General features: G+C 38.1%; 1 protein-coding gene across 1 annotated transcript; it reads right to left on the bottom strand.

Annotated features, from left to right (window-relative positions):
* Window positions 1-3,088: 3,088 nt before the first annotated feature.
* On the bottom strand, window positions 3,089-3,902 carry LOC149249628 (uncharacterized). Its single transcript, XM_089453430.1, has one exon. The coding sequence runs from the start codon at window positions 3,845-3,847 to the stop codon at window positions 3,089-3,091; it is 759 nt and encodes a 252-aa protein (XP_089309556.1). The 5' UTR covers window positions 3,848-3,902.
* Between the last annotated feature and the right edge of the window lie 23,798 nt (window positions 3,903-27,700).

Genomic DNA, 27,700 nt, shown 5'->3' with positions numbered 1-27,700 from the left:
AATTCGAATTTGATCCTTCAAGGCCACATAAAGGTGTCTTGGAAGCTTCCTTGGAACCTACACATGTCACAAAAACAACCCACTTTCCATATATAAAGTAAAATATATTATTTTCTAATATTTAATCAAGAATTTCTCTCAAAAATGCTTAAAAATAAACAATATTTGGAAAATATAAATGAGACCCATTAATGGTGAATAGTAGGGAAAATGGAGTGACAAGGTGGTGAATAGTGAGTGATATAATGGAAGCATAGGTGAAAAATGTATGGTAATGAGTGATATTTGTATGACATTTTTGGAACCCAACATACTCCCCAACTGAAGCTCTTGCATGTCCTCATGCAAGCTACTACAATGATTTATTTTATTTGATTCTTAAATGAGCTTCCTTTTACAAGATGTTTGGTTCTTGTGTAACAAACATCTTTCAATCATGGACTTCCTTTTAACTTTGCACATCTTTGGATAACTTTTATTTGTTTGCAAAGCATTTACATATTTTGATGATTGGTTCTTGTGTTACAATCATTATTTACTTTGTTGAGATCTCTTTTTAGTAATTGGATCTTGTGTTACAATCATTATTTACTTTGTTGAGATCTCTTTTTAATGATTGGTTCTTGTGTTTACAATCATTATTTACTTTGTTGAGATCAATCATATGCTCATCATTTTGTAGTAGTTTTTATTGTGGGAAGACTATGTGTGTTAATATGTAATATGAATGAGGAAAAAAATGAAGTGTGAAATTCCCCCTCCCCAACTGATGGTTTTTGGCAATTTTTAATGAGAAAGGAAATAGTGAAATAGTGGAATATTTTCCAAATATCATCATTTTAGCATCTAAAAAGAATTTCAAGATTAAAGGTTAGAAAACATCATACCTTACTTACCTAAGGAAGTGGATGAATCATGCATGTTCAGCTGCCACAATTCTGATCTGAAGCTTCTTCTTCAAGTTGTGGATGAAAGATGGATCTGTATTGTCGTATCGGCTGTTGGATCCTCTGCTACTAGATGATGAATCTTAGGAGTCTGCTGAACATGGCTGAAAGTCATATCTGCTACTGGACCCTCCGTTGTTGGATGATGAATCTGATGAGTCTGCTAAATATGGCTGAAAATCTATAAGGCTTGGAAGGTATACAAAATATAGAAGTTACATTTCACCCCCAACCTTATTTATTGACTTGTCCTCAAGTGATGATAAACTGAAAAACAATGAAAGGAAATTGGCTTCATTTGCTACAAAATATGGGTCTTCAAGTCTTCAACGCTCGATGGCACAAATCTTACTATGTGATTAAATGTGTCGATGTCGAACATAGCAAGAAGTTATTGACTTAGTGGCCGTTAATGAATGCCCCTAGCCAACACAAGAGCTCCCACCATTGATTCCAATGGGAATCAGGATGCCTAACACATCTTTGTAGGTACGAATAAATTTGTCATGGTTGAGTCACCTACAAGATCCAACGAACAAGGGATATTAATGTACTCCCATTGTTCATTGGCAAGAGTACTTGCCATTAAGGCATGCAAGCCTCTAGGTGTTTTTTTACAAAGATACTTAGACTCTAGGACTTTGACTCAATGATATCCATAGAAGCAGGGTTTTATTTGCAGAAATGAAGGGGAATGGTAATGACATGGAAAATGACAATAAGCTTGTAAAGAATGGATGTAAGGAAATGCATGGTGTATGAATAAGAACTCTTGCTGTGAAAAATGGATATGGAAAGGTCATGCTTTATGGTTTGACAATTGGTGGAATTCAAAATCTTTTGCAAAAAGGGAGTTGCAAAGGAGTGGTTGTAGAGTTGGATTTGTCTTTAGAATTTTTCATGAATTTAGTCTTTGGAAGACCAATTGTCGTCACAATGTAATCTCCTTATGATCAATTGATTATCCTGTAACCTGTAAAAAAAACTTGGTACAAAGAAAACATAAGTGTGCTCTAGAAGAAATGGCCAGTTTCTTCATGATTCTTACGCAAAAATTTTATACCAAATAAAATAAATTAAGGACAATCAAAGTGTTGAAATTGACTTAATCATGATATTAAAAGCAATCCATTCTTAAAAGTAACCATGAAAAGTAATACTCCCTGTTTTTGTCAGCTAACTTTTGTGCATAGCGAAAAGTTTGGCATTATAGATTTGTTGTGTCCTGCAGATTAGTACGTTATAAAAGCATACAAAAATATCAAATTGCCAACTCTAAGCAAGGTAATCAACATTTAATAATCCACCAAATGTTCTTTTAAATTATTCTTCCAAATGTTCCATTATTTATTTTCAAACCTGCGTGAATTTTGTGAAAAGTGTGTTTGTTTGTTTGTTTGTTTTTTTTTTTTTTTTTTTTTTGCTTTCATCCAGTTCTTGTAATTCTCATGATTCTTTCAAATTTCATGCCCCCAAAGTTTTTTTTTATGCCAAAAACAATCACAAAATACATAAATTTTTTTTTAAACAATGTATTAAGACAATCATATATTATAAGAACATAATAAAAAAATCAATAACCAACATAACAATAATCAAATAACAAGAAATTATAACTATATTAATTAATGCAATTATAGAACATATTAATACAAATTTTATATCACACATTAAATAATAATTAAATAAAATAATTAACAAATATATACAACAACTTATAAAAAAAATATAACAAATTACAATTAACAAATATTAATATATACAATGAATTTAAAAATATAAATAAAATACAATTATAATAATATATTAATATATTAATACAATTAATATATCAATATATTAATTATAATAACAAACATTAATAAATTACAACAAACATGAAGAAATTATGTATAACAAAATCAAAACAAAATAAATAAAAACAAAATAAACCTAAAAATACAAAACAAACCAAAAGAAATGCAAAACAAAACGGGATTGCAGGCATATGAAGATTTTGGATGGATTGAGCATTTGCCCCATCTCAGCAAATGAAACGGAAACCGCAGGTACAATTGTTGACAACGTTTTTGGAGTGAGAAACCGAAGTCCTTGCAAGATCCTTCGCCATTTCAGTGCAAAATGGCAACATTCTTCGATAGCTACTGATGTTTGAGGCTTCCAATAACTTCAACTGCGAACTTGGAGAAAGTGTAACATGCCTGCTGCACTGTTCGTTGAGTACAGTCGGGAGGAAGCCCCTCAGTAAATATTGTATTGGCAGTTGCATCAGGCTTAAGATGACCAGGTAGCTTGAAAGATGAACTGGACATTGCATTGTCAGGCAATTTTAAAGCCGCATCTGTCCTAGCACTGTAAAATTCTAAACTCCCATACCTTCCAGCAAGAGCAGGGTCTATGCCAACCCCTCCTTGCCTATGCCCCATCAAAATTGGATCATCCAAAGGAGATGCTGGTCCTAGCAAACCTACACCTGTAGCTAAATTAATCCTAGAACCACCTCCTGGACCTAACCCACCAGATAATCCACCCAACCCAATTCCAGAACTACAACCAAAATTGCCAATCTCACTTGCAGTTAAACCACCTGAACCATATGGAGATATCCCATTTCGTAGAGTTTCAGAAGGAGCAAGTGGGTCATATGCCCTATACATTGAATGAGCAATTCTGTCATTAAGCTGAGGATTTTCACGAGGCAGATAACCAGGAATATCACGACCAACTGGCTGAGAGCTCTCACGAGGTAGATAGCCTGGTAAGTCACGACCAGTTGGTTGAGAGTTTTCACGAGGCAAATAACCAGGATAATCACGACCAGCCATGCCAGCTAAGTCAAGACCAGCAGCTGGTGGAAGACCACCTCTCTCAGTTGCGTATCTCCAGTACGCGTCTCCCATCGTTTACAGATATGCCTATGCAAAAACCTCAACTTCAAACAAGCGGGGCTCCCTTATCAAAGATTACCCTTGACAACGATTGGTACCATTCCCTTGTAAGCCCACCAGCATCAATGCCTTCCTCCCCTTTGAAGTTGAAATTCAAACGCCCCTCTAGATCTATTGCTAATCGCATTCGAAGCTATATGAATCTTCCAGGATATATGCTCGTCGAACTAATCTGTTGTTCAGCTAATCAAGTTATCATAGTGAAGATAGATCATATCGACGCATCAGCTATTGCAGTCGACGCAGAGTATTAATGCAGCCAGCCGACGACGGAATGGATCAGCCAAATGCTTACGCCAGTCGGAAATTGAACAACGCCGAAATCAACTATTGTACAACAGCACAAGGGGGCTAGGTATGATTTTAGCTTTGCAGAAATATCGCCATGATTTACTTGCTAACCCTTTTTTTAGAAACACCACTTTTCAATATTTAAAGAGTTCAAATTTGAAATGATAGTATGGCCAGGTAAGACAAATGTAGGGCCAGATCACCTGTTTTTCCTTGTGTAGAGGTATTCTCCTAGATCATAAACAAGTACTTTTGTGGTAGGTGGATTTGGAAATCTGGAGGATACCCACAAAGTGTTTGATAGAGCCAGATTAATGAATTCTAGGCATCCTACTGGCGACGGGCAAGACTCTGAGATATTGGTGTAAATGAGTTTTTCTAAAGACCCAATTTATTCGAATGAAAATCAAATAGAGCCAGGCAAAGAAATCTCAGACATATTGGAGGTGAGACTATTGTTGGACAGATCAATATTGGAAGCTTGCAAATTTGTTAGAGTTGATAGAATGGGCAAATCAATTTTCCAGCGAGAGTATGGCAACATATCGAAATAATGAGCCTTGTCATTTGGTTGATAGTCGTAATACAATAGGGATGCACCAAAAAGACAGTACCAATGCCAATGGAGAAATGATTCGGCGGTATGGAGGGAATGGTATTGTGGAAATCATTCAATATATCAATTCGAGCCATGGACAGTGTCTAACACGAAGTATAAGTCACCCCGACACAACACCTTTGAAACTTTCCCAAACCAATGAGATTTTGACATAGCTCCACATAACAATTCATCTCATCGTTGAAGAAAAAAAAACAAAAGAATGAAAGTGTTGTGGCCAGCAACACCTCGCCCCCCCTTGTTCATTTAAGTGTTGTCCAAAATACTAAATGAATGGGGACCCTTAGTTAAATTTTAGAAAAAGAGCAAGAGTTTCCTTTCTTCAAAATAAGGTTACCATCGTAAGCCTAGAAAGGTCCTTTGAATATTTTTTAACCTAAGTCTATGATAAGGGAAATATCTTTAAAGCCGCATTGCAAAAAAGATAGGAAATGCCTCCATTTCTCTATAACATCAGTATGCGCAAGACTTTAGTGTTAAGCATAATATTGCATCGCAATAAGGTAATACTCATAAGGAAAACACTGAACAAGATTTACCGATCTTCGATAACATCGATCGCAAGATCGCATATCGCAGAAATGAGCTGACAAGGTTCGGCAAACATTAAACTTCTGCGACCTGCGATGTTGCGGTCGCTGCGATATTATATTCGTATGTTTGCGCGATCTGCGATGGTGCGATTTGCGATGGTGCGATCTGCGATGTTACGTAATCAAATCATAAATCGCTTCATCACGAATCCTTCGGACACGCTATTCAAAGAAAAGCCACTTACCATAATCTGACTCAAGATCATGCACTTTTAATGATAGTAAAGGAATTAGTTGTCAGCTATTAAATGAAATGAAGACGTGTGCTTTTGTAAAGAATTACTTCATGTAAGGTGGCATATTTGATATATCTGTTCCATTTAAAACTCTCCCATCACCTTTCTTGATCAGTCATTTCCATTTCACTCATAAGCTGCAGGAACGAAGAACTAAAGACGATTCAAAGCCAAACACAGGAAGAAATGGGAAAGAAAAATAAAGCTCAAGGCCCTGAGGCGAAGGAAAAGACGAAGGAGATGGCGCCTTTGTATACAGACACAGCCTGTAACAGAAACGCAGGGATATCGACATGGGAAAGCATGTACAGGCTGCTTGAAGAAGAGAATTCCAGAAAAATTAAGGTTGCTTCTGTCGTGGGCTCACAATGCTCTTCCGAGGCGTCCTTAGAGGAGCTAGCATGTTCATTTCTTCGCCGGATAGCAGCAAGGCCCAAAATTCTACCATATACGGATATGATCAAGTGGATACTTGACAATGCAGAGATGAACAACAGAAAATTCAAGGTTCAAGGAGATGGGCTCATCGGATCATTCGCTACACAAGATTTAAAGCTTATGTATCATCTTCCTAAACCGCAAGCGACTTACAATGCATAATTCGTTAAGAAATTTGTGGCAGAGACCACCAAAGATTGGTCTAGAAAAGAAGAGCCACTCAAAAAAGACAAAAACGGTATGCACAACACTGGTTCCCTCACCTCTCCGTATTGTTTTGCTGCGGCCATGCTTTGTAGATTATTTGGGATGACGGATATCTATAAGTTTTCGTCTGAATGGCTACCATTAATAGATGCTGCCACAAATGCCGATATTATGGATTGGGCCAAGATCTTTTCTGATAATCTATACATGGCTATTATCAATTACCGGTCGAAAATATCCTTGTCTCAAAGGACCTATCCTCCTTTTTATCTGTCCGCATATGTTATGGATTCTATTTGTTATGTGTCTAAATTTCCCACTATGGGTTGGAAATGGACTACTCAGGACCGATAACCTATCCATGTTTATCATAAGGTGTTATGGGATTCTCAGTTCGTCCCACACTTCTACCAGATTTGTCACGGGCTTATCTTACCTTTGTATAGAATTATGTATGATGAAAAGCCCCCGAGGTGCTCACCTGAGGCACAAATAGATATCATCCCCATCGCAAGATGGTTCGGGGAAGAATGGTTCACCTATATTAGAGTGTTTGGAAGCACTGTACCTCCTCATGTCCTGCCTCTGTATATCCTCGATAAACTGTTGGCTTGGGAAATTGCATATCAAACCTATTCAGAAGGCGGCCTAACCAAAGACCTAAAAGACAGAAAGAAGGCCATATGGCCTCAGTTTCCTGTAGCTTGTGGGGCCTTTTCATTGTTCGATGTAGGTCACGATTTCACCGAAGTGGAGAATGCGACGTGTCTACAATTATTTAAATTCCCAGCAAAGCCATTTCACCCAAATCAAGTTGCCCAAGGTTTCACAACGAACGTCAAAATAAAAGTATTCAGTGGAAAGAAAGATTTGTTCGATGATTTATTTCAGAATAAAAGCTCACTCCAGGAAATTTTGCGGGAAGCTCAGTCAAAGTTGTCTCTAGATGACCTCCAAAGATTCATGTTATACAGGGAAAGAGACTGTGTAAATGAGAATTTACACAGGGTCAATTTAACCGAAGAGACCACCCCGAGGTACCTACCAAATAAACTACGACTGGAAGCAAAATGGAAGCAGAAGGCACAGGAAAAGGCAAAAGCGATCCAACCAGTAAACAGGTTAAATTGGGAGTGTTACTGGGCATACTTGGTCAAGCCGCATAGTCAATGGATGACTGTGAAATGCATCATAAACGTGGTCGAAAAAGTAGTGCTAGCTCTCATAGATTTTGTTTTCGCAGCCCAGCTCAGTGCAGAAGTCAGCCAACCGACTCTCCTCAAGCCCATGATAAACACTTGCAGCTTTAAAGACCAAGTTCAGAAGTAGCCTTATTTTAGAATGTTGTTTTTTCTTTAAAATTAGATTAGAAAAAGGATGGTCATTTGAAAACCGCATCCTAAATTTTGTAAATACACCATTATTAGAATTAGGAAGTAGTATTTTAACCCTTCTCATGGATTTAGAGAAGGGTCCAGAAATTTGTCAAAAACTTGTCCTCGGAACATGCACTTCTGCACCCTCAGAGGAGGTTTTGATGAATGGATGGATCGAGATTTATTAATGTTTGCATTTGATGTCTGCTACTGATGTTGCACTTTTGTACTCTTAGTAGATGTTAGAACAAGTAGAGATAAATCGTTTTTTCTTGAAGCTTATGAGTAGGATTAGTCATAAATGGTACTTTTATCTCTTGGCCATTTCTTCTTATATTGTTAAAGTGATATATAATTTTCAGTTGTTTATATGTTACTGCATGAATGTATGAGTTACCATTTGGCACTTTTTTACGGTGGAGTCATTTATTTATGTTTGATATATGAATAACTTATTATGCGATATGCTGTTCACAACTGTTTTGCCTAACTTTTTATGCAAAGTGGTTTATCTTAATTGATTCCTATTCTTATGCTAGCTGAATGATCTTTATTAGCAGTTATTGTTTGAAATCTCTTTAGATCGCATAATAGAAGAAATACACCCCGGGTTAGCGTAGATTAGATGTGTTGTTTCTCAATAGATTACAATAGCATAGAGTTAGTTTAAAAGTTTGAATTAAATTAGCCTTAAGTATTCTTAGATCAGCAACATCCAACTCTGCACACACACACATACACCCTTAGATTGGGAAACGGGTCCCATTATTCCCAGTCGGACCCGCTATACCAAACGGATAAGGAGCTGCCAACCAAGGTCCGGACCGGGTGGGTATCCCCCTTGTTTTCAACCCGATTTTTGGGCCTTCAACATATTTGGTGCTAGAAGGAGGGCCTGAACATAGTGTCTGTTGGAATGATTTTCAATTGTAACATTTGAATCAGGATGGCTGCTCAGAAACTTCCCATTTGGAGTTGCATCCATGTTCCTACCTCTTCCAACACTCCACCTGAAGTGGTAAGACTCTTGTCTCAGGTAAAAATCAATGGTAAGAATAATTCTTCTGCTTTTAATCACGCTCTTCAATTTATTCAAATAGTTTCAAGTTCAGATGTTCAAAGAATTGATGAAGGCGTTTTATGCAGAAATTTTACTCTTACATTCATGGCGGAAGCTAGAAAATGGTGCAGAATCCTCCCAGTTGTATCAATTCACAGCTGGGACCAATTCGTCAATACTTTTATCTGTGAATTTGATTGCTATGACTATGACCAGGTATATGATGAAATTGATTATCTACGGAAACAAGATGAATCTGTTAGGTATTTTAATATGCGACTTCATCTTAATTGTCTAAAGTATGATCTTGAAAGTGAACTCATGGATGAAGAATCTTCAGATTATGCTGAGCATTCCCTGCCTCCTATGTCTGATCAAGCAAAAATTAGTCCAAGCTTTGTCTCATCTTCTTCTAATGTGAATGAGAATTCCAATTTGACTATACAAATTAGCCATGATGAAGAAAGTCCCCAAAGCCTAGGAGACATGCATGCTCTACTGAAAGAAGACAAAAGCGAGAATGATGGAGGAAAGCCTGCCTTGGAACCAGGAGATGACTTTGATACAAGGTCAGATAATATCGTTGCAAATCAACAAATGCAGATGCCAAGGTTAGACCAACAAACTATTTCTCTTTCAAAAAGTATCAGTACACAAAGTTATGATCTAAATCCCAATGTCTATGATGAATCTGATGAACAAAGATTTTTCCATGATGATATTTTCAAATGCATTGTTCCAGAATCGCATTTTTCTCTTTATCCTGATGCTTTTAGTGATGATAAATTTTCCCCTCTCAATATTAAAGATATCTCAAAAAGTACAAAGGATTATTCAAATGAGTCATCATTAGGTTTTCAAGATAAAAATATAGTTATAGAACATCCTTTGATCATTTTCAAACAAGAACCACTTAAACTTCCTTGTCTGAAAATATATGACGAAAAAGAGAAATCTAGGGAAACCTGTAAAATCATTTATGATAGCTACTTTGACAACGATGATGTTGTCGATTTATCCCAAATAACTCAACAAAGCTCAGATAATGAGAGATTTTCTAATTCAGGAATCATATTAGTCAATCCTCATTTCAAAGTAAAAGATCATTTGCATGATTTTAATATCCAAGACAATACACCGATATATGATTCATATCATGAGGAAACCCCCATGCCTGTTCACATTCATAACTTGTCTTCTGATTCACAAGACAGAATCTGAAATTGCTCAAATCTCATAATTCTGGCGAGTTCTTGTGAAAAACAAGATATTCCAAGTCAATCCCAGTTGTGCTGTAACATTATTTGTACAGATAATCATTTCTTTCTTTCTCACTTGCACTCATTTTGTACAAAATCGGATTGTGTTTTAAATTTTCAGACTTTTGATAGATTACTATGGTATGTTGAGCACCTTATCAAAGAACACTCAAAAGATGTGCTACCATTTTGGAAAGCTAAACTGTGTCAAGGAAGTATATAACCTTTTCAATTCCAAGATCAATCAATATCAGACTTCCTTAAAAAAATTCTTTGGCATCCAAAACACCATCAACGAAGGAAAGTACCTTTTGAAACTTGTCGGCAATTCGCGCCAATTGATAAATCTCTTTCCAGAGATTTCCATCTATTCTTTGTTGATTTATTTAGTGATTTATATATGGAAACTTTCCTTTTACAAGAAATTGCTAAAAGCTTGACTTTAACACACAATAGGTTACAAGCCATTAAAAATAAAAAATCATATTCGCAACCTGGCTTGTCATCTTTCCTATTACGAGATCATCAATCCATAACAGAAATTCATCCTGATTTTTATGATCCAATAGGTATCCAGTTGGAAAGAAGTTTTCATAAGAAAGAAATTTCAGACAGAATTCCAACTGAAGTTACACATTCTTATTCCACATCCAACATTAACAGTCCAAGAAAAGTTTTGTTCTTAACACTGATGTTTGAAAGTTACATACGTGTAGGAATAAAAATGAAAAGATGGTTCCACTGGAAATATCATTTCACCTAGTTAATTTTCTGTATATAGTTAGAATAGGAGTAGGATTAATTTAGCTAGGTTATTAGGTTTGTAATTTACTTTTAATAGTTGGTAGGCAAAATGAGGGAAGAGATTATCCCTATTCTGTACATAATCCTAGGGAATGTCTACCTCTCATTTCGTTAAATATTTTTCTCCATAATAAAATTTTCTATGGTTAACAGCATTTGACATTTACTAAAGACACCTTTTCTCTATCAGGATTTTGAACTTCTGCTTCTATAAATAGCAAATCTTTTGGAAACTTGATCTTTATTATCAATAGAACTTTAACCCAGATATGGTACTAGTTTCAACTCCAAGAAATTTGAAGAAAGCAATCTTAGTGAAGAAATTGTTTTATGTCAGTACAATGAAAGGCATCAATAACAAAATAAGGATTCCCTGTAGAAACAGCCATTTCCAAAAACTCTATTATTTACGTCCAGAACTTTCTTAAGGAAAAAAATTGACTTCCTCCCTGCTAAAGAAAATCGCAGCATTTAGAAAAAGACTCGAGGATACACTATATCTTGAAGAATAAGAGGTCTCATCACGAGCCGGCTTATCATGATCACAGATATTATAACTTGCTGACTTTGCCATTACTGTCCACCAAAACAGGGAAACGACTTAAGATTATTGAAATCACAAGACAAGGGGTCTCATCGCGAGCCAGCTTGTTCATCAAAAGTGTAAATCAAGTGAATGACTGTGTCATAATTTGGCTACCAAACCAAGACATTGTTCTTTAAGAATAAAAAAAAGAAGGAAAAAGTATCAATCTGGGTTTTTTCTTTAAGAGTTGTAGATCACCTTAAGCAGGATAAAGGATCATTACTGGGTAATAGGCAATCCTGTCGAGGCTATGGACGCCTACTGGCAACAGAGGCTCTACCTGTGACAAAGGAGCATATTTAAAAGGCTGCTGCACAGGGAAGACTTTATTTTATTTTTTACAAGACCAAGTAATGGGTGATGTAAATGCAAGGACAAGCTGAGGATACAAGTAATTAAAATAGAAAGAGGTTGAAACAAAATATCATTGACAATTTGAAGTATAATATGCTTTATCTTTTTATAATAAAGTTTAAGTTCTCTGAGAAAATTTTTTGTTTTGGAAGTTTGAAAACGTTAATAGAAGATCAGAGATAACTGGTTCTCCCAAGTGAATCGCCAATTGTTGTGGCCAGCAACACCCCCCCCTTGTTCATTTAAGTGTTGTCCAAAATACTAAATGAATGGGGACCCTTAGTTAAATTTTAGAAAAAGAGCAAGAGTTTCCTTTCTTCAAAATAAGGTTACCATCGTAAGCTTAGAAAGGTCCTTTGAATATTTTTTAACCTAAGTCTATGATAAGGGAAATATCTTTAAAGCCGCGTTGCAAAAAAGATAGGAAATGCCTCCATTTCTCTATAATATCAGTCTGCGCAAGACTCTCGTGTTAAGCATAATATCGCATCGCAATAAAGTAATACTCATAAGGAAAAAAATTCAAGATTTACCGATCTGCGATAACGCTGATGCAAGATCGCATATCGCAGAAATGAGTTGACAAGGTTCGGCAAACATTAAACTTCTGCGACCTGCGATGTTGCGATCGCTGCGATATTATATTCGTATGTTTGCGCGATCTGTGATGGTGCGATTTGTGATGGCGCGATCTTCGATGTTAAGTAAGCAAATCATAAATCACTTCATCACGAATCCTTCGGGCACGCTATTCAAAGAAAAGCCACTTACCATAATCTGACTCAAGATCATGCGCTTTTAATGATAGTAAAGGAATTAGTTGTCAGCTATTAAATGAAATCAATATGCGTGCTTTTGTAAAGAATTACTTCACGTAAGGTGGCATATTTGATATATCTGCTACATTTAAAACTCTCCCATCACCTTTCTTGATCAGTCATTTCCATTTCACTCATAAGCTGCGGGAACGAAGAACTAAAGACGATTCAAAGCCAAATGCAGGAATAAATGGGAAAGAAAAATAAAGCTCAAGGCTCTAAGGCGAAGGAAAAGACGAAGGAGATGGCGCCTTTGTATACAAACACAGCCTGTAACGGAGACACAGGGATATCAACATGGGAAAGCATGTACAGGCTGCTTGAAGAAGAGAATCCCAGAATAATGAAGGTTGCTGCTGTCGCGGGCTCACAACGCTCTTCTGAGGCGTCCTTAGAGGAGATAGCATGTTCATTTCTTCACCAGATAGCAACAAGGCCCAAAATTCTACCATATACGGATATGATCAAGTGGATACTTGACAATGCATACATGAACAACAGAAAATTCAATGTTCAAGGACATGGGCTCATTGGATCATTCGCTGCACAAGATTTAAAGCTTATGTATCATGTTCTTGAACCGCAGGCGACTTACAATGCACAATTCGTTAAGAAATTTGTGGCAGAGACCACCAAAGATTGGTCCAGAAAGGAAGAGCCGCTCAAAAAAGACAAAAACGGTATGTACAGCACTGGTTCCCTCACCTCTCCATATTGTTTTCCTACGGCCATGCATTGTAGATTATTTTGGATGCCGAATATCAATAATTTTTCGTCTGAATGGCTACCATTAATAGATGCTGCCACAAATGTCGATATTATGGATTGGGCCAAGATCTTTTCTGATAATCTATACATGGCTATTATTAATTATCGGTCTAAAAGATCCTTGTCTCAAAGGATCTATCCTCCTTTTTATCTGTCCACATATGTTATGGATTCTATTTGTTATGTGTCTAAATTTCCCACTATGGGTTGGAAATGGACTACTCATGACCCATTACCTATCCATGTTTATCATAAGGTGTTATGGGATTCTCAGTTCGTCCCACACTTCTACCAGATTTGTCACGGGCTTATCTTACCTTTGTACCGAATGATGTATGATGAAGACCCCCCGAGGTGCTCACCCGAGGCACATATAGATATCATCCCCATTGCAAGATGGTTCGGGGAAGAATGGTTAACCTATATTAGAGTGTTTGGAAGCACTGTACCTCCTCATGTCCTACCTCTATATATCCCCCATAAACTTTTGGCTCGGGAAATTGCATATCAAACCTGTTCAGAAGGCGGCCTGACCAAAGACCTAAAAGACAAAAATAAGGCCATATGGCCTCAGTTTCCTGTAGCTTATGGGGCCATTTCATTGTTTGATGTAGGTCAGGCTTTCACCGAAGTGGAGAATGCGACGTGTATACAATTATTTAAATTCCCAGCAAAGCCATTTGACCCAAATGAAGTTGCCTAAGATTTCACAACGAACGTCAAAATAAAAGTATTCGTTGGAAAGAAAGATTTTTTCGATGATTTATTTCAGAGTAAAAGCTCACTCCAGGAAATTTTGCGGGAAGCTCAGTCAAAGTTGTCTCTAGATGACCTCCAAAGATTCATGTTATACAGGGAAAGAGATTGTGTAAATAAGAATTTACACAGGGTCAATTTAATCGAAGAGACCACCCTGGGGTACCTACCAAATAAACTACGACTGGAAGCAGAATGGAAGTAGAAGGCACAAGAAAAGGGAAAAGCGATCCAAGTAGTAAACAGGTTAAATTGGGAGTGTTACTGGGCATACTTGGTCAAGCCACATAGTCAATGGATGATTGTGAAATGCATCATAAACGCGGCCGAAAAAGTAGTTCCAGCTCTCATAGATTCTGTTTTCACAGCCCAGCTCAGCGCAGAAGTCAGCCAATCGACTATCCTCAAGCCCATGATGAACACTTGCAGCTTCAAAGACCAAGTTCAGAAGTAGCCTTATTTTAGAATGTTGTTTTTTCTTTAAAATTAGATTAGAAAAAGGACGGTCATTTGAAAACCGCATCCTAAATTTTGTAAATACACTATTATTAGAATTAGGAAGTAGTATTTTAACCCTTCTCATGCATTTAGAGAAGGGTCCAGAAATTTGTCAAAAACTTGTCCTCGGAACATGCACTTCTGCACCCTCAGAGGAGGTTTTGATGAATGGATGGATTGAGATTTATTAATGTTTGCATTTGATGTCTGCTACTGATGTTGCACATTTGTACTCTTAGTAGATGTTAGAATAAGTAGAGATAAATCGTTTTTGCTTGAAGCTTATGAGTAGGATTAGTCATAAATGGTACCCAGTTTTCAGTTGTTTATATGTTACTGCATGAATGTATGAGTTACCATTTGGCACTTTTGTAGAGTGGAGTAATTTATTTATGTTTGATATATGAATAACTTATTATGCGAGATGTTGTTCACAACTGTTTTGCCTAACTTTTTATGCAAAGTGGTTTATCTTAATTGATTCCTATTCTTATGATAGCTGAATGATCTTTATTACCAGTTATTGTTTGAAATCTCTTTAGATCACATAATAGAAGAAATACACCCCAGGTTAGAATAGATTAGATGTGTTGTTTCTCATTAGATTACAATAGCATAGAGTTAGTTTAAAAGTTTGAATTAAATTAGCTTTAAGTATTCTTAGATCAGCAACATCCAACTCTGCACACACACACATACACCCTTAGATTGGGAAACTGGTCCCATTATCCCCAGTCGGACCCGCTATACCAAACAGATAAAGAGCTGCCAACCAAGGTCCGGACCGGGTGGGTATGCCCCTTGTTGTCGACCCGATTTTCGGGGCTTCAACAGAAAGTCAATAATTTTTTTAATAATATATATATATATATATATATATATATATATATATATTATTACATGGTAATTTTTTATTTTTTATTTATTTTTTTAATTTTTTATTCTAAAAAAAAACTAAAATTAAAAAAGATTAAGTTTTATCTTTAAAAAAAAAAAATTTAAGATGATTATTCACTCATTCACAAAATTCTTTATTGTCACATTGCAGATTAGTTCTCCAGCAAGAGTATTTTTATTTGGAATAAATCAATAGATTTTTTGATCTTCCTGATCGCACGAAGCGCAGGAAGAGAGCATACTAATCGCTTGATTTTTTTTTATTTATGCATGGATGTTATAGACATTTTTGTGCCTAACAGCATGAAGCATGAAATGTCAATAATCTGAGGGATCCAAAGTCCCTAAACATGTTGTTCTTACCCCTAGAGGAACAAGGTCAGCAAACGAGAGCACTAAAAATCAGTTCTCCACCTGAAAACACTCAAAAACAAGCTATTTCTGGATCATGTCAGCTGCTCCACTGAGCATCTGCGCTGAATGTCAACTGCTCCACTCTGTACCTGTGCTGAATGTCAAAACTAATGAAGGCTACCTGCGCTGGGTGAGATTGGCCAAGTGGCACAGTCATTCTGCAAGGTGTCAATTGCCCAGGAAGCTTCCAAACTGACACTTGGGTGAAGGAATTCGCCTTGTGATGAGTAAGAGGGTCTTGATCTCCAAGTGGAAGCAAGAATCTCCAAGTGGACTCAAGAACTGAAGAATAACTAAAGTGGGAGAGGACACTAGTCAGCTTCATGCTAGCCTCAAGCTGACTCATCCTTTCTCCAAATCTCCTATATATATAGCTCTCTCATGAGGTCTAAAGGGGCTGGAATTTTGTGCAAGTAAGGAAGTGCTATTGGTTTGAGTATAGAACTATTGGGTGATTGCTTTGAAGGAGGTGAAGAGGAGATTTCTTTCTGCTGGGAGCTGTTGCTGGATTGGGCCTATTATGGTTGTAACACTCTCAGAACTTTACTTCTTCTATTAATAAAGTATTTGAGGTTCTTCTATATGCATGTGTCTCTATGGTGAATTGATGCTTGTATATTTGATTTATTCTAATCCTTGAATCAGTTATGGATGTATGCTTCTTGTAGTTTCCTTTTCTTGTGCTTTTACAGGATCTTTGTGTAGCTGGGCCGGTGAAAGAGCAAGGAGCTAGGAGAAAGTAGCAAAGAGGGAAGATTGGATCAACCATTAGCGGAAGATAACGGTTAGTAGATCCCTTTTCTCTTCTCTCTCTCATCTCATAAAGAAGTAATCTTGAATAGCTTTGCATTCAGTTGTTGCTGAGGTACTATCACCCTTAGAGTGGGATAGGGTCATTCCGTATTGGATACTTTTCCCAACAACAAATTGGCGACTCCGCTGGGGATCGTATCTTGTTGGTTGTTTGTGTTTTTGCTATTCATTTCATAAACAAAGGGAGTACCGAATCGAACTGTGTTTGAATCTTTCAAATGCAAAGTAGAGGGCAGCTACTCTAGCTCAGTTTCTGGGCAAGTTTATGATTTGAAGATCTGATCCACAAAGACTCTAATAAGCTCTTAGTGATAGCTTTTCATCCTCCTGGTCATCCCTTAGTGTGTCCTTGATTGATAGCTTCTGATTTGAGCAAAAACTGTGAATTTTTGAGCAATCTGTGACCCGGAAACCAAGAGAAACGAAAGTTTCGTTCTTCAGTGCAGGCTGTACAAAGGCTGTTTGCATTTCAGCGCAGTTCCCGAAGGGGCTACCTGTGCTGAAGGTCAAACAGGCAGTGTCCCACCTGCGCTGGGCCAGTCTTGCATTGTGCTACTGGGGTTTCCTGCTGTTTCTTGCCCTGTTTTCACCTTTGCTTTTGCTGTTTGTTACCAGTCAATGTGCCTATCTGAAACCAACTTTCCTTGTCACTATTCCACCTCAGTTGTATAAAGAAACTGTGTTTGTTCTTTGTGTATTTCTTGTACATTTACAGTTTCCCATAACGAAAGTGAACTAGTCTCACTGTGGCCTCTTAGATCTAGACCTGTGATAAAGTGTCGTTTTGATCTTAAGAGTTAGTTTGTTTGTTGTTCATAGCTGATTGAGCTTTTTCTTTCGTCATATGGTTTGAGTTTATATATTTCTAGTGTCGAAACAAGTAAATCTTAAGGTGTCTTTTGATTTTGGACAAGCTTGTTTGCTTTCACTTGAAATTGAATTCAAAATTATACAACAACTTTCTTTTTGCATTACACCAACATTAAGAAAGAGAAAAGAAATACCTGCATCTTTGCATTTTGCATATAAGTTTGTATGATGATTTAGGGAGAAAGTGCATTAGCGAGTGCTCTTTGATCTGTGTGAAAAGATTTTGTCTTTCTTTTCCCTCAGTAGTTAAGATTTTCATAAGTCGAAAAGATTGAAAAAGCTTGCTTCTCATCTTAGACTGCATTTAGGAATTTGTATCATACATCTCGTGGTGAACCTTGAAAGGCAAACTTTAAAAAGATCAACTTAAAATATATTGAATGAACCTAACAACGCTTTGAAACATAACACAAACACATAGAGGTCTAAGGTAGAGACGTGCTCCGGCGTCGTTAAACATAGTGACTATCGATCTCGAAGAAGGTGGGTGATTCCTCCTGAGAGTCGGTGGCACTAATACGGACTTGTGCTCCCATGTACCGTCACGTATATATTGGGAGACCCCTATAGGAACAAAGCCTTTATCCATAGGAAGCCGTGTCGACCGCCCTACTGATCGCAATGCAGTGAACACAACATTCATGAAGATCGACCACCCGTACCGTAAAACGTATTCTGTGGTTTTGCGAAAGGTTGGCACACCCTTTGCCTAGAACTCCAGAGCAGTTTCTTTTGGCCTTTTTCAAACTCTATAACTAAAAAAGTCCATCCGAGCATTTGTCACTTCGGGCTTGTTAAAACATCGAAGGAGACTAGAGTCATCTTTAGCTTTTTCTCGACTCTTTAAAACTGAAAAAGCAAGTTGTGTCTAAAGCGTCGTTATAAAATTTATTTTAAGCAGAATAATCATCACCTTTCCCTCGTTGATCTTCGAAGTTAATCCACCACAAGTGGAAGTTCCCGTAGAATCGCTAAGAAATCTTTTGGATAGACTAGATATGTCTGAACAACCGTCGAAATCTAGGACTGTGTCGTCTGACACAGCAGCAGCAGAGCCTCCTGCTACTACTCCAACGATGTTCGCTGGTATACCATCTGTCCCGGCCAATTGTCAACAACAAATCGGAGTCCAATCAGGGACAACGACATGGTTAGTTCCTATTTATTCATCTGGATTATCATCTGGTATTTCTTATGTTGAAACCCAACAAATTGATCCAATGTGTCTTCAAAGGCCAATTTACCCTTTAAGTACTGGATTTCCACCATATGGAGGGCAGTATGCTCTTTCATTGTCCCCTCCCAGAGAACAACCATATGGGAGTTTACAACAAAGTTCAGGTCAAATTGGAATTACATCCAGTGGTTGGGTACCAATACTGCCTCAACAACCAGGGGTTGTATATTCAATGCAACCAGTACACCCTGTGTCGAATATTCCCACCATACCTGCTATAGTGAATGTGTCGCAAGTACAAGCTCCACCTGTTTTATGTCAACCCCAAGTTTCTCAGGTTGCAATACAACAACCTCTTGTATCAATGACTCAATCACAATCTCAGGGTAGTGCCTCCTTATCTGGAGCGACTCAGGCTCAAACACGTACTGTGACTCCTCATCCCGGTCAATCATCCAGTATTGGTCAACAGCAAATGGTCCAACAACCAGAGCTGGTTCAATCTCGATAATCGCCATTCCAACAATCATATCAAGGACATGAGCAACAAGTCTTTGTAAGTAATGGGCAACCATACTATAATGGTTATGCCCATCAACCTTGTCAAAGTTGCCAGCATTATGCTGGTTTGCAAAGACCCATTGCTCAGGCGATCCCATCTTATCCTGGGTATGCTTCGCCTAACCTGAATCAACAGTTGCCCTTTGTAGCAACTCTAGAATTACCAGATCTAAACCGGCTGACGAATGATCCAATTGCTTATGCTCCTTGGTGGCCAGCGATTCCGCATAAACTTCTGTCAGATATTCCTAAATTTAATGGAAATCTGGGTGAAGATCCGTTGAATCATGTGATGACATTCCATCTATGGTGTTCATCGAACACCCTGAATGATGATTCGATAAGACTTCGCCTCTTTCAGAGGACGTTAACGAGTCCAGCGGCAAAATGGTACATTGAATTGCCTAGAGCTTCGTTCGACAACTTCAGTACCTTAGCCACAACCTTTTTAACCCATTTTCAATTACCGATAAGGTATGAAACGGGAACAGAACTCCTTACCAACTTCAAACAGACGACTGCCACCCACATATCTGATCATATACATGAGTGGCGTCGTCATCGTAGGATGGTGAAAACATATGTTCCCGATCAGCTGTTAGCTGAATGGTTTATAAAGTCGTTACTTCCTGCTATAACGGAAGATGTGGCCAAGGGGGGAGTCGTAACAGAGGAGCAAGTTATCGCTCGTGCACAGTATTTAGACTTAGTTTATACTCAGTCCGGCACGCTCTATGACAAAATACCCGACGCTCCTAGACCAGAATTTTCAATTCCTCCTCCTCCTAAATCAAACAATGACTCTCACGCTAGCGATGGCGTGATTGGCAAGCACAAAATTTATAGTCAAAATGAAAATGAAGAACTTCTTGCCTCAGAAGTAAATGCCATGTCGACTGACAAGGGCAAACAACTGAAGCAACCAGGGGGCAAGAAGAAAAAGAAAGGGAGAAAAAGGAAACCCCCACCAGGGTGTCATATATGCAATGAGGATCATTGGACGAAAGATTTTCCACATATAGCTGAAGTTAAGAAACTCTTTAAGAGTTCAAAAACCCCAGCAGTATTGACTGATCCGTTTCCTAATCCAGGTCAAAATCTGGTTGCTAATCAAAATGCTTCCCGATCCCAAGTGCTTATGTTGTCTACCTCAAAGCAGCAAAATAATGCTTTGACGAGGAATAAGGATTACAGAAATCCAAAGCTGTCGAACAACAAGGCTAACGAACAACCTAGTAGTTTGACAACAACTTTGACCGAAGTTGTGCCACCCATCGTCCCTGAGCCAATAATAAAGTCGCAAAAGGGAGCAGTACACAAATCAACATTTAATCCTTGTGCGAAAATAGCATAGATAGAGGACCTGGCCCAATCGCCGTCCGTTATGTCGACACTTGAGGTACCGCAAAATTGCTTCTCCCAAGAACAAGCTTTATTATCAGCAATAGGTGGAATTGATCCAATGGATTCCAATCTTGTCGCCTTTGATCATAAAGGATATGACCCTCAGTTACCAGCTCAACTAGCTTTCCTTATTCAAGTGAAAGCCCTCAACAAAACTGTTCATCGAACAATTATTGATGAGGGGGCATCTACATGTCTTATGTCGATGAGTTGCTGGAAAGATTTAGGCTCACCACCCTTGTCGAAATCGTCAACGACGTTAAAAGCATTTGATGGACGATCATATACTCCATACGGGATTTTAAGTAACTTGCAAATTGAACTGGGGGGCAAAACAATAGGAATTGATGTTGAAGTAATTGATGGAAACCTCGATTACAACATCCTACTCGGAAGACCATGGATCTATGCCATGGCCGCAGTTGTGTCGACCTACTTCAGGAAGATTGCATTTCCCTTCCAAGGAGGAATTACAATCGTCGACCAACAAACTTTTCTCCCCAACAGTTCACAAGTTACGGGAAGCATTCCAATGATCCATGGAAGGAATCATTCGCTCCAAAATATCGGAGTAGGTCTCCTAAAAGACCCTGCCTTAATGGGTACTTTTACCCTACCACCTCCAAGTAATCTGGCGGAAGTGGCCACAGTGGAATATGAAACCTTCTATGTCTGATGGATTTGGACTCCAAGGACGGTTCTTATCTCATGTCAACCTCGTTAAAAAAATGAAACAAGGAGTCAGAGGACGATTCTTATCTTGTGTCAACCTCATTAAAAAATGAAACAAATCCCCTTTCTCAAAGGTAAACCTTCATTCCAACCATCGAGTTGAATGCAATGAAGCTTGGGGGGCATGCACCTCGATTTGCGTTATTATGCTGGGGGCATGCGAACTTATCACCGAGCAGTTTTAGCACATAGTTCATGCTCGTTAAAAAATAAACATAAGATTGAGCAGTGTTTTGGCGCATTCAAGCTCGTTAAAAAATGAACCCATCTCGGTAAATAACCATTAAGTATGTAACCTGATCAACCATAAAAGCCTTGGTCGTGTTTTGCACCTGCCACCTCCACTTTCATTTGGCCGATCGTTCACCTCCATATGATTGTTTACCCATTTTGAGGAACAGCTGCGAAGAGTGATTTCACCTAGCCATCCTTGTGACACTGCCGTGATTGGAAAACTCCAACCTGTACCTGGAATCAGCTGCTATCCCTGTTCATCACTTGTTCCTCAAAAGATGAGTCTTCTTTAAGCTCTTTTCAACTGACTCGTAAAATATGAAAAGATTGCCGAGTTTTGGCCTTCCAGCTCGTTAAACGACCGGAAGAGCTATCCCTCCTCTAGATTTTAATCTTTTTGGACCTGAGGGATTATTGCACAAAAATATCAAGCACTTGTTTTGTTCGGCTCGTTAAAACTATCGAAAACTCATCCCTTCTGTATTGTTTTATACTTCTTCGGACTTAAGGGATTAGATGACGAAAAAGGAATTTTGGAGTTAACTTTATGTACCTTTTCAGACTCTCTAAAAATGAAAAGGACCGAGTTTTCCTTGTCGTTAGACTCGTTAAAATGATTAAATAGCGACAAACTTGTCTTTAGACGAGAAGGAGTTTCCCTATCGCTAGGCTCGCTAAAACATAGCGATGGGCTTGCCCCAAGGGCAGGTTATAGAACAAGCATATGTTATCCTCCTCAAGCTTGACAAAAATAAAGAGATACTGGTCAGAAATGACTGGGGAAAAATTGGGAGAACCTCAAAGCTTTAATGGTAGCAAGTCGCTCTTGAACATGACACTTTTCCCCCGTACCAGATCGGGTTGGGTTGTTTCATTCACCGGTCTCATCACCATGGTCTTCGCCAAACCATCCACGTTTGGGGTAATGCTACTGATCCATCACATCAGTGTCGTTATATGTTCAAGAGATGTTGTTCAGAAAGAGTCAACTGTGTCCCATCCACTGCCATACATTATCCTTCATCCACCCATGATCGCCACCCTGAATCATATTTCACAGATTGTTTTCACCTCCATAAAATCATTAGCTCCGTTCCGTGTCACTGATGTGGGATTCATTAAGGCCCTCCTTTGACAGATCGCTTCTTGTCAACTTCAGCTCTTTATCCAAGAAATTGATCTAGGAACACCCCCCCTAGTACTTTGAAGCTTGCATGCCTCAATGGCAAGTTTCTCACTTCCGGCGACAGGTATACATTAATGACCTTCGACCAGAAGATTTTGCGTGGTGTTCGACGCCAAGTCCTTTATTCACACCACGTGAATTGTACTGCAGTACCTTGAGGGTCATTGTCATTATTGGTGATTCCTCTCGCGCTTGTTAACGGTTTACATTATCGACCGGTAATCAAGCGGTGTCTTTCCATGTTCGACTTCAACGCAATTCTCACATGGATCGACTTGTACTTAGAGTGAAGATCGAACGAGTTTTGAAGACCCCGGATCTAGTTTCATCCATCCGGGCTGCGATATATATTCAGGAAATATAAAGACATTTGTTATGTACATCATTGCAGCAGATGATCATCCTACTCAAAGGATGATAATTTCAGCAGAGAATTATCAGTCTACCATCAGACGATCGTCTGTTCTATGTACCAAAATGAATTTATAAAGCTGAGCATGGGAATGCCCGCCTTAGCTAGATCATGAAAGCAGAATGAAAAATAATGTATTGTATTGTATTTTATTACAGGGCACCTCTCAGCGATTGAATGAACTTCGGATCCTCCTGATAAAGCATTTCACCCGATAAACGACCTCATACTTTAGGGGGCTACTGTTATAGACATTTTTGTGCCTAACAGCATGAAGCATGAAATGTCAATAATCTGAGGGATCCAAAGTCCCTAAACATGTTGTTCTTACCCCTAGAGGAACAAGGTCAGCAAACCACAGCACTAAAAATCAGTTCTCCACCTGAAAACACTCAAAAACAAGCTATTTCTGGATCATGTCAGTTGCTCCACTGAGCATCTGCGCTGAATGTCAACTGCTCCACTTTGTACCTACGCTGAATGTCAAAACTAATGAAGGCTACCTGTGCTGGGCGAGATTTTCCAAGTGGCACAGTCATTCTGCAAGGTGTCAATTGCCCAGGAAGCTTCCAAACTGACACTTGGGTCAAGGAATTCGCCTTGTGATGAGTAAGAGGGTCTTGATCTCCAAGTGGAAGCAAGAATCTCCAAGTGGACTCAAGAACTAAAGAATAACTAAAGTGGGAGAGGACACTAGTCAGCTTCATGCCAGCCTCAAGCTGACTCATCCTTTCTCCAAATCTCCTATATATAGAGCTCTCTCATGAGGTCTAAAGGGGCTGGAATTTTGTGCAAGTAAGGAAGTGCTGTTGGTTTGAGTATAGAACTATTGGGTGATTGCTTTGAAGGAGGTGAAGAGGAGATTTCTTTCTGCTGGGAGGTGTTGCTGGATTGGGCCTATTATGGTTGTAACACTCTCAGAACTTTACTTCTTCTATTAATAGAGTATTTGAGGTTCTTCTATATCCATGTGTCTCTATGGTGAATTGATGCTTGTATATTTGATTTATTCTAATCCTTGAATCAGTTATGGATGTATGCTTCTTGTAGTTTCCTTTTCTTGTGCTTTTACAGGATCTTTGTGTAGCTGGGCCGGTGAAAGAGCAAGGAGCTAGGAGCAAGCAGCAAAGAGGGAAGATTGGATCAACCATTAGCGGAAGATAACGGTTAGTAGATCCCTTTTCTCTTCTCTCTCTCATCTCATAAAGAAGTAATCTTGAATAGCTTTGCATTCAGTTGTTTCTGAGGTACTATCACCCTTAGAGTGGGATAGGGTCATTCCGTATTGGATACTTTTCCCAACAATAAGGGAGGTTTTAAAAAAACTGAATTTAAAACTAGCTACATACTAAAACATCAGAAAACTCAAACTTGAAATCCTTTGTGAAGATCATGTTGTCACCAGGTTTCACAAGTTAGTTTTTCTAAAGAAAAATACTAGTACTAAATTAAATTCCTAATGCCTAATCCCTTAGCACCATCCCTGGCAATGGTGCCAAAATGTTGGGCAATTTATTTGCTTAAATTGCTTTCATTAAATTATCAACCAGGGAAACTCGTAAGCTTGTGATGATGCCAGAAAAATATATGCAGGAGTAGGCAACTAACTCTATGTCTAACTAAATTATTTACGATTCAATATAATATGCAAGGGAAGAGGCTCCTAATTAAGGAGGTACTGGTTGTCCTTCCCTACAGTATCATAGATTGAAAAGAAATCCTTGATTACATAAAACCAGAAACTTGAAATAAAGACAAGAGAATGAACTTTAATTATTGTTCGGATTCAAAGAGAGAGAAAGACTAACTTAGTCTCTTGATTTTCCTCTCATATACTAATCCAAACTAAACTAAGATTCATTCATAGGCATAAGAAATGAAATACTTGAAACATAGAAGCAAAAGAATGAATTTCAATTATCATGCAAATCAAATGGAGAGAGAGCATAACTTAGACCCTTGGTTATCCCCTCATATGATACTTGAAACATAAAAGCAAAAGAATGAATTTCAATTATCATGAAAATCAAATGGAGAGAGAGCCTAACTTAGACCCTTGGTTATCCCCTCATATGCTGATAAGATTTAAAACTCATTCATCAATCACAAACAAATCCTCAAACATCTAAGAAATTAAATGAAATAAGATCTATTATGAAATAAAATGTTTCTTTTATCCTTTTAGAGTGAGCTCAATTCTCTTAAGAACAAAGTGACAAATTATTCCATTTACTACACTAAGACAACTTATATCTAAGACTATATAATGGAAATTTATGTAAAATGAAGCTTTATTCTATTCCATCATAAGTTGGATACATGCTCCAAGAGTCCTCCCTTTGGAATGGAGGAGGTACTCCTATTTATACAATGGGATGAGATAACAAACTCATAATGATGATCCACTAATCTCTCTTTAGTTGCATAGATTTCTCAACCATCTAGACACATAACCCCCTTTTGTCCTTGATCTTCTCCATGAGATCATGATCTTTTCCATGAGGCTTATCTTATCAAATTCGAATTTGATCCTTCAAGGCCACATAAAGGTGTCTTGGAGGATTCCTTAGGACCTACACATGTCACAAAAACAACCCACTTTCCATATATAAAGTAAAATATATTATTTTCTAATATTTAATCAAGAATTTCTCTCAAAAATGATTAAAGATAAACAATATTTGGAAAATATAAATGAGACCCATTAATGGTGAATAGTAGGGAAAATGGAGTGACAAGGTGGTGAATAATGAGTGATATAATGGAAGCATAGGTGAAAAATGTATGGTAATGAGTGATATTTGTATGACATTTTTGGAGCCCAACACATATATCCAAGTAGTTAGTCTTTTAACCTCCTGCTCAACCATCTCTACAACATGACTTACCTTTATGGCTAGAAGAAGAGAAAGAAGATGAAATCTACTAAGCCCAACTCTATACCTTAGAAATAGCCATGGGAGAAGGGAAACCAGATGAAGATGATTTGATTGAACACATAATCCAAAGTCCAACTCCCGACACCTTGTCCTTAGAGGAAGTAGTAAAGGAAACCAAGAGCAACCATCAGATTAAACTATGCTTAGCTTATTCAAACCGTGCCCATGTCAGAACAATAGAATTTTGCCCTAAAAGAACTTTGAAAATCAACCCCTCTCTTTCTGTACACCAAGAAGAAAGGTTATGGAACATGCTAAGGGAACATTTGGATGCCTTTACTTGGAGTTACAAGGAAATGAAGGGAGTGAACCCATCGGTGTATACTGACTAGATTTATATCATAGAAGGTTACAAAAGAGTTGGACAACCCGAAAGGAGAATGAATCGAGCTCTTAAGGATATAGATAAAGAGGAATTGCAAAAGCCGCTGGATGTAGGATTCGTTTGCCCTATCTCGGATAGTGAGTGGGTTTCTCCTTTGGTGTTGGCTCCAAAGAAAAATGGGAAGTGGATTATTTGTGTCGATTATAGAGAGTTAAACAAAGCAACAAAAGATGACCATTTCCCTCTTCCTTTAATTAACCAATTGCTAGATGGCATGGAAAGGAAATTTTTTTCTCTTTCCTAGATGGGTTTAGTGGGTACAATCATATCCATAGTAGACCAGAGGACCAATATAAAACCACCTTCACCTATCATTGGGGTATTTTTGCTTATAGGGTCCTTCCTTTTGGTCTATCCAATGCCCCTGTCACTTTCTAGAGGGCAACCCTGAGTATCTTTGTCGAGCTAGTCCATGATCCATTAGAAATCTATATGGATGATTTTCCACCATATGGGTGTGACTTCTAGGAGGCTTTGTCCAACTTGGGCAAGGTGTTGAAAAAATGCATTGAAATGAACCTGTCCCTTAGTCTCAAAAAATGTGAGTTCTTAATGATGGTAGGGGTTGTTCTAGGTCATCCAATATCCAAGAAAGGACTGCAGGTGGACCCAAATAATATATCCATCATCCAGAGGGTCCCACCTTTGCAAAAATAGATGGATGTTAGAAGTTTTCTAGGATTAGTTGGATACTATCAGAGATTTATAAAAGATGTCAGCAAGTTAGCTTCTCTTTTATTTGGGTTATTGGCCAAAGACTAGGAATTTTTATGGTCAAAATGTTATGAAACCAGCTCACAAAAAGATAGAAAATATAGATCAACGGCTTAGAATTTAGCCTCTTCGAGAGGGAAACCTCCTTTACATTACACAAATGAACAATTCTTCGATGATACAAATGACAAGACCTCCTTTCTATATATAGGAGTCTAAGGGGTCATAATATAATCAGAGCCGACATAACAATAATAATGTAAGGGCACAATAATAACAATAGTGGGCTTCTATGGGGCACAATGATAACAATATGGGGATTACATGGGCACAATGATATAATAAGCGGGTTGTACTAATAACAATAAGGTGTTACAATAGTGGTATAGGGACCTAACATGCCC

Source organism: Pinus tabuliformis, chromosome 7 (assembly GCF_031772625.1).
Source record: "Pinus tabuliformis cultivar Carrire ecotype Pingquan chromosome 7, CPIR1, whole genome shotgun sequence".
NCBI classification, from domain to species: Eukaryota; Viridiplantae; Streptophyta; class Pinopsida; order Pinales; family Pinaceae; genus Pinus; species Pinus tabuliformis.
The sequence above is the reverse complement of the archived record's forward strand: the minus strand, read 5'-3'. Positions and strand labels throughout refer to the sequence as shown.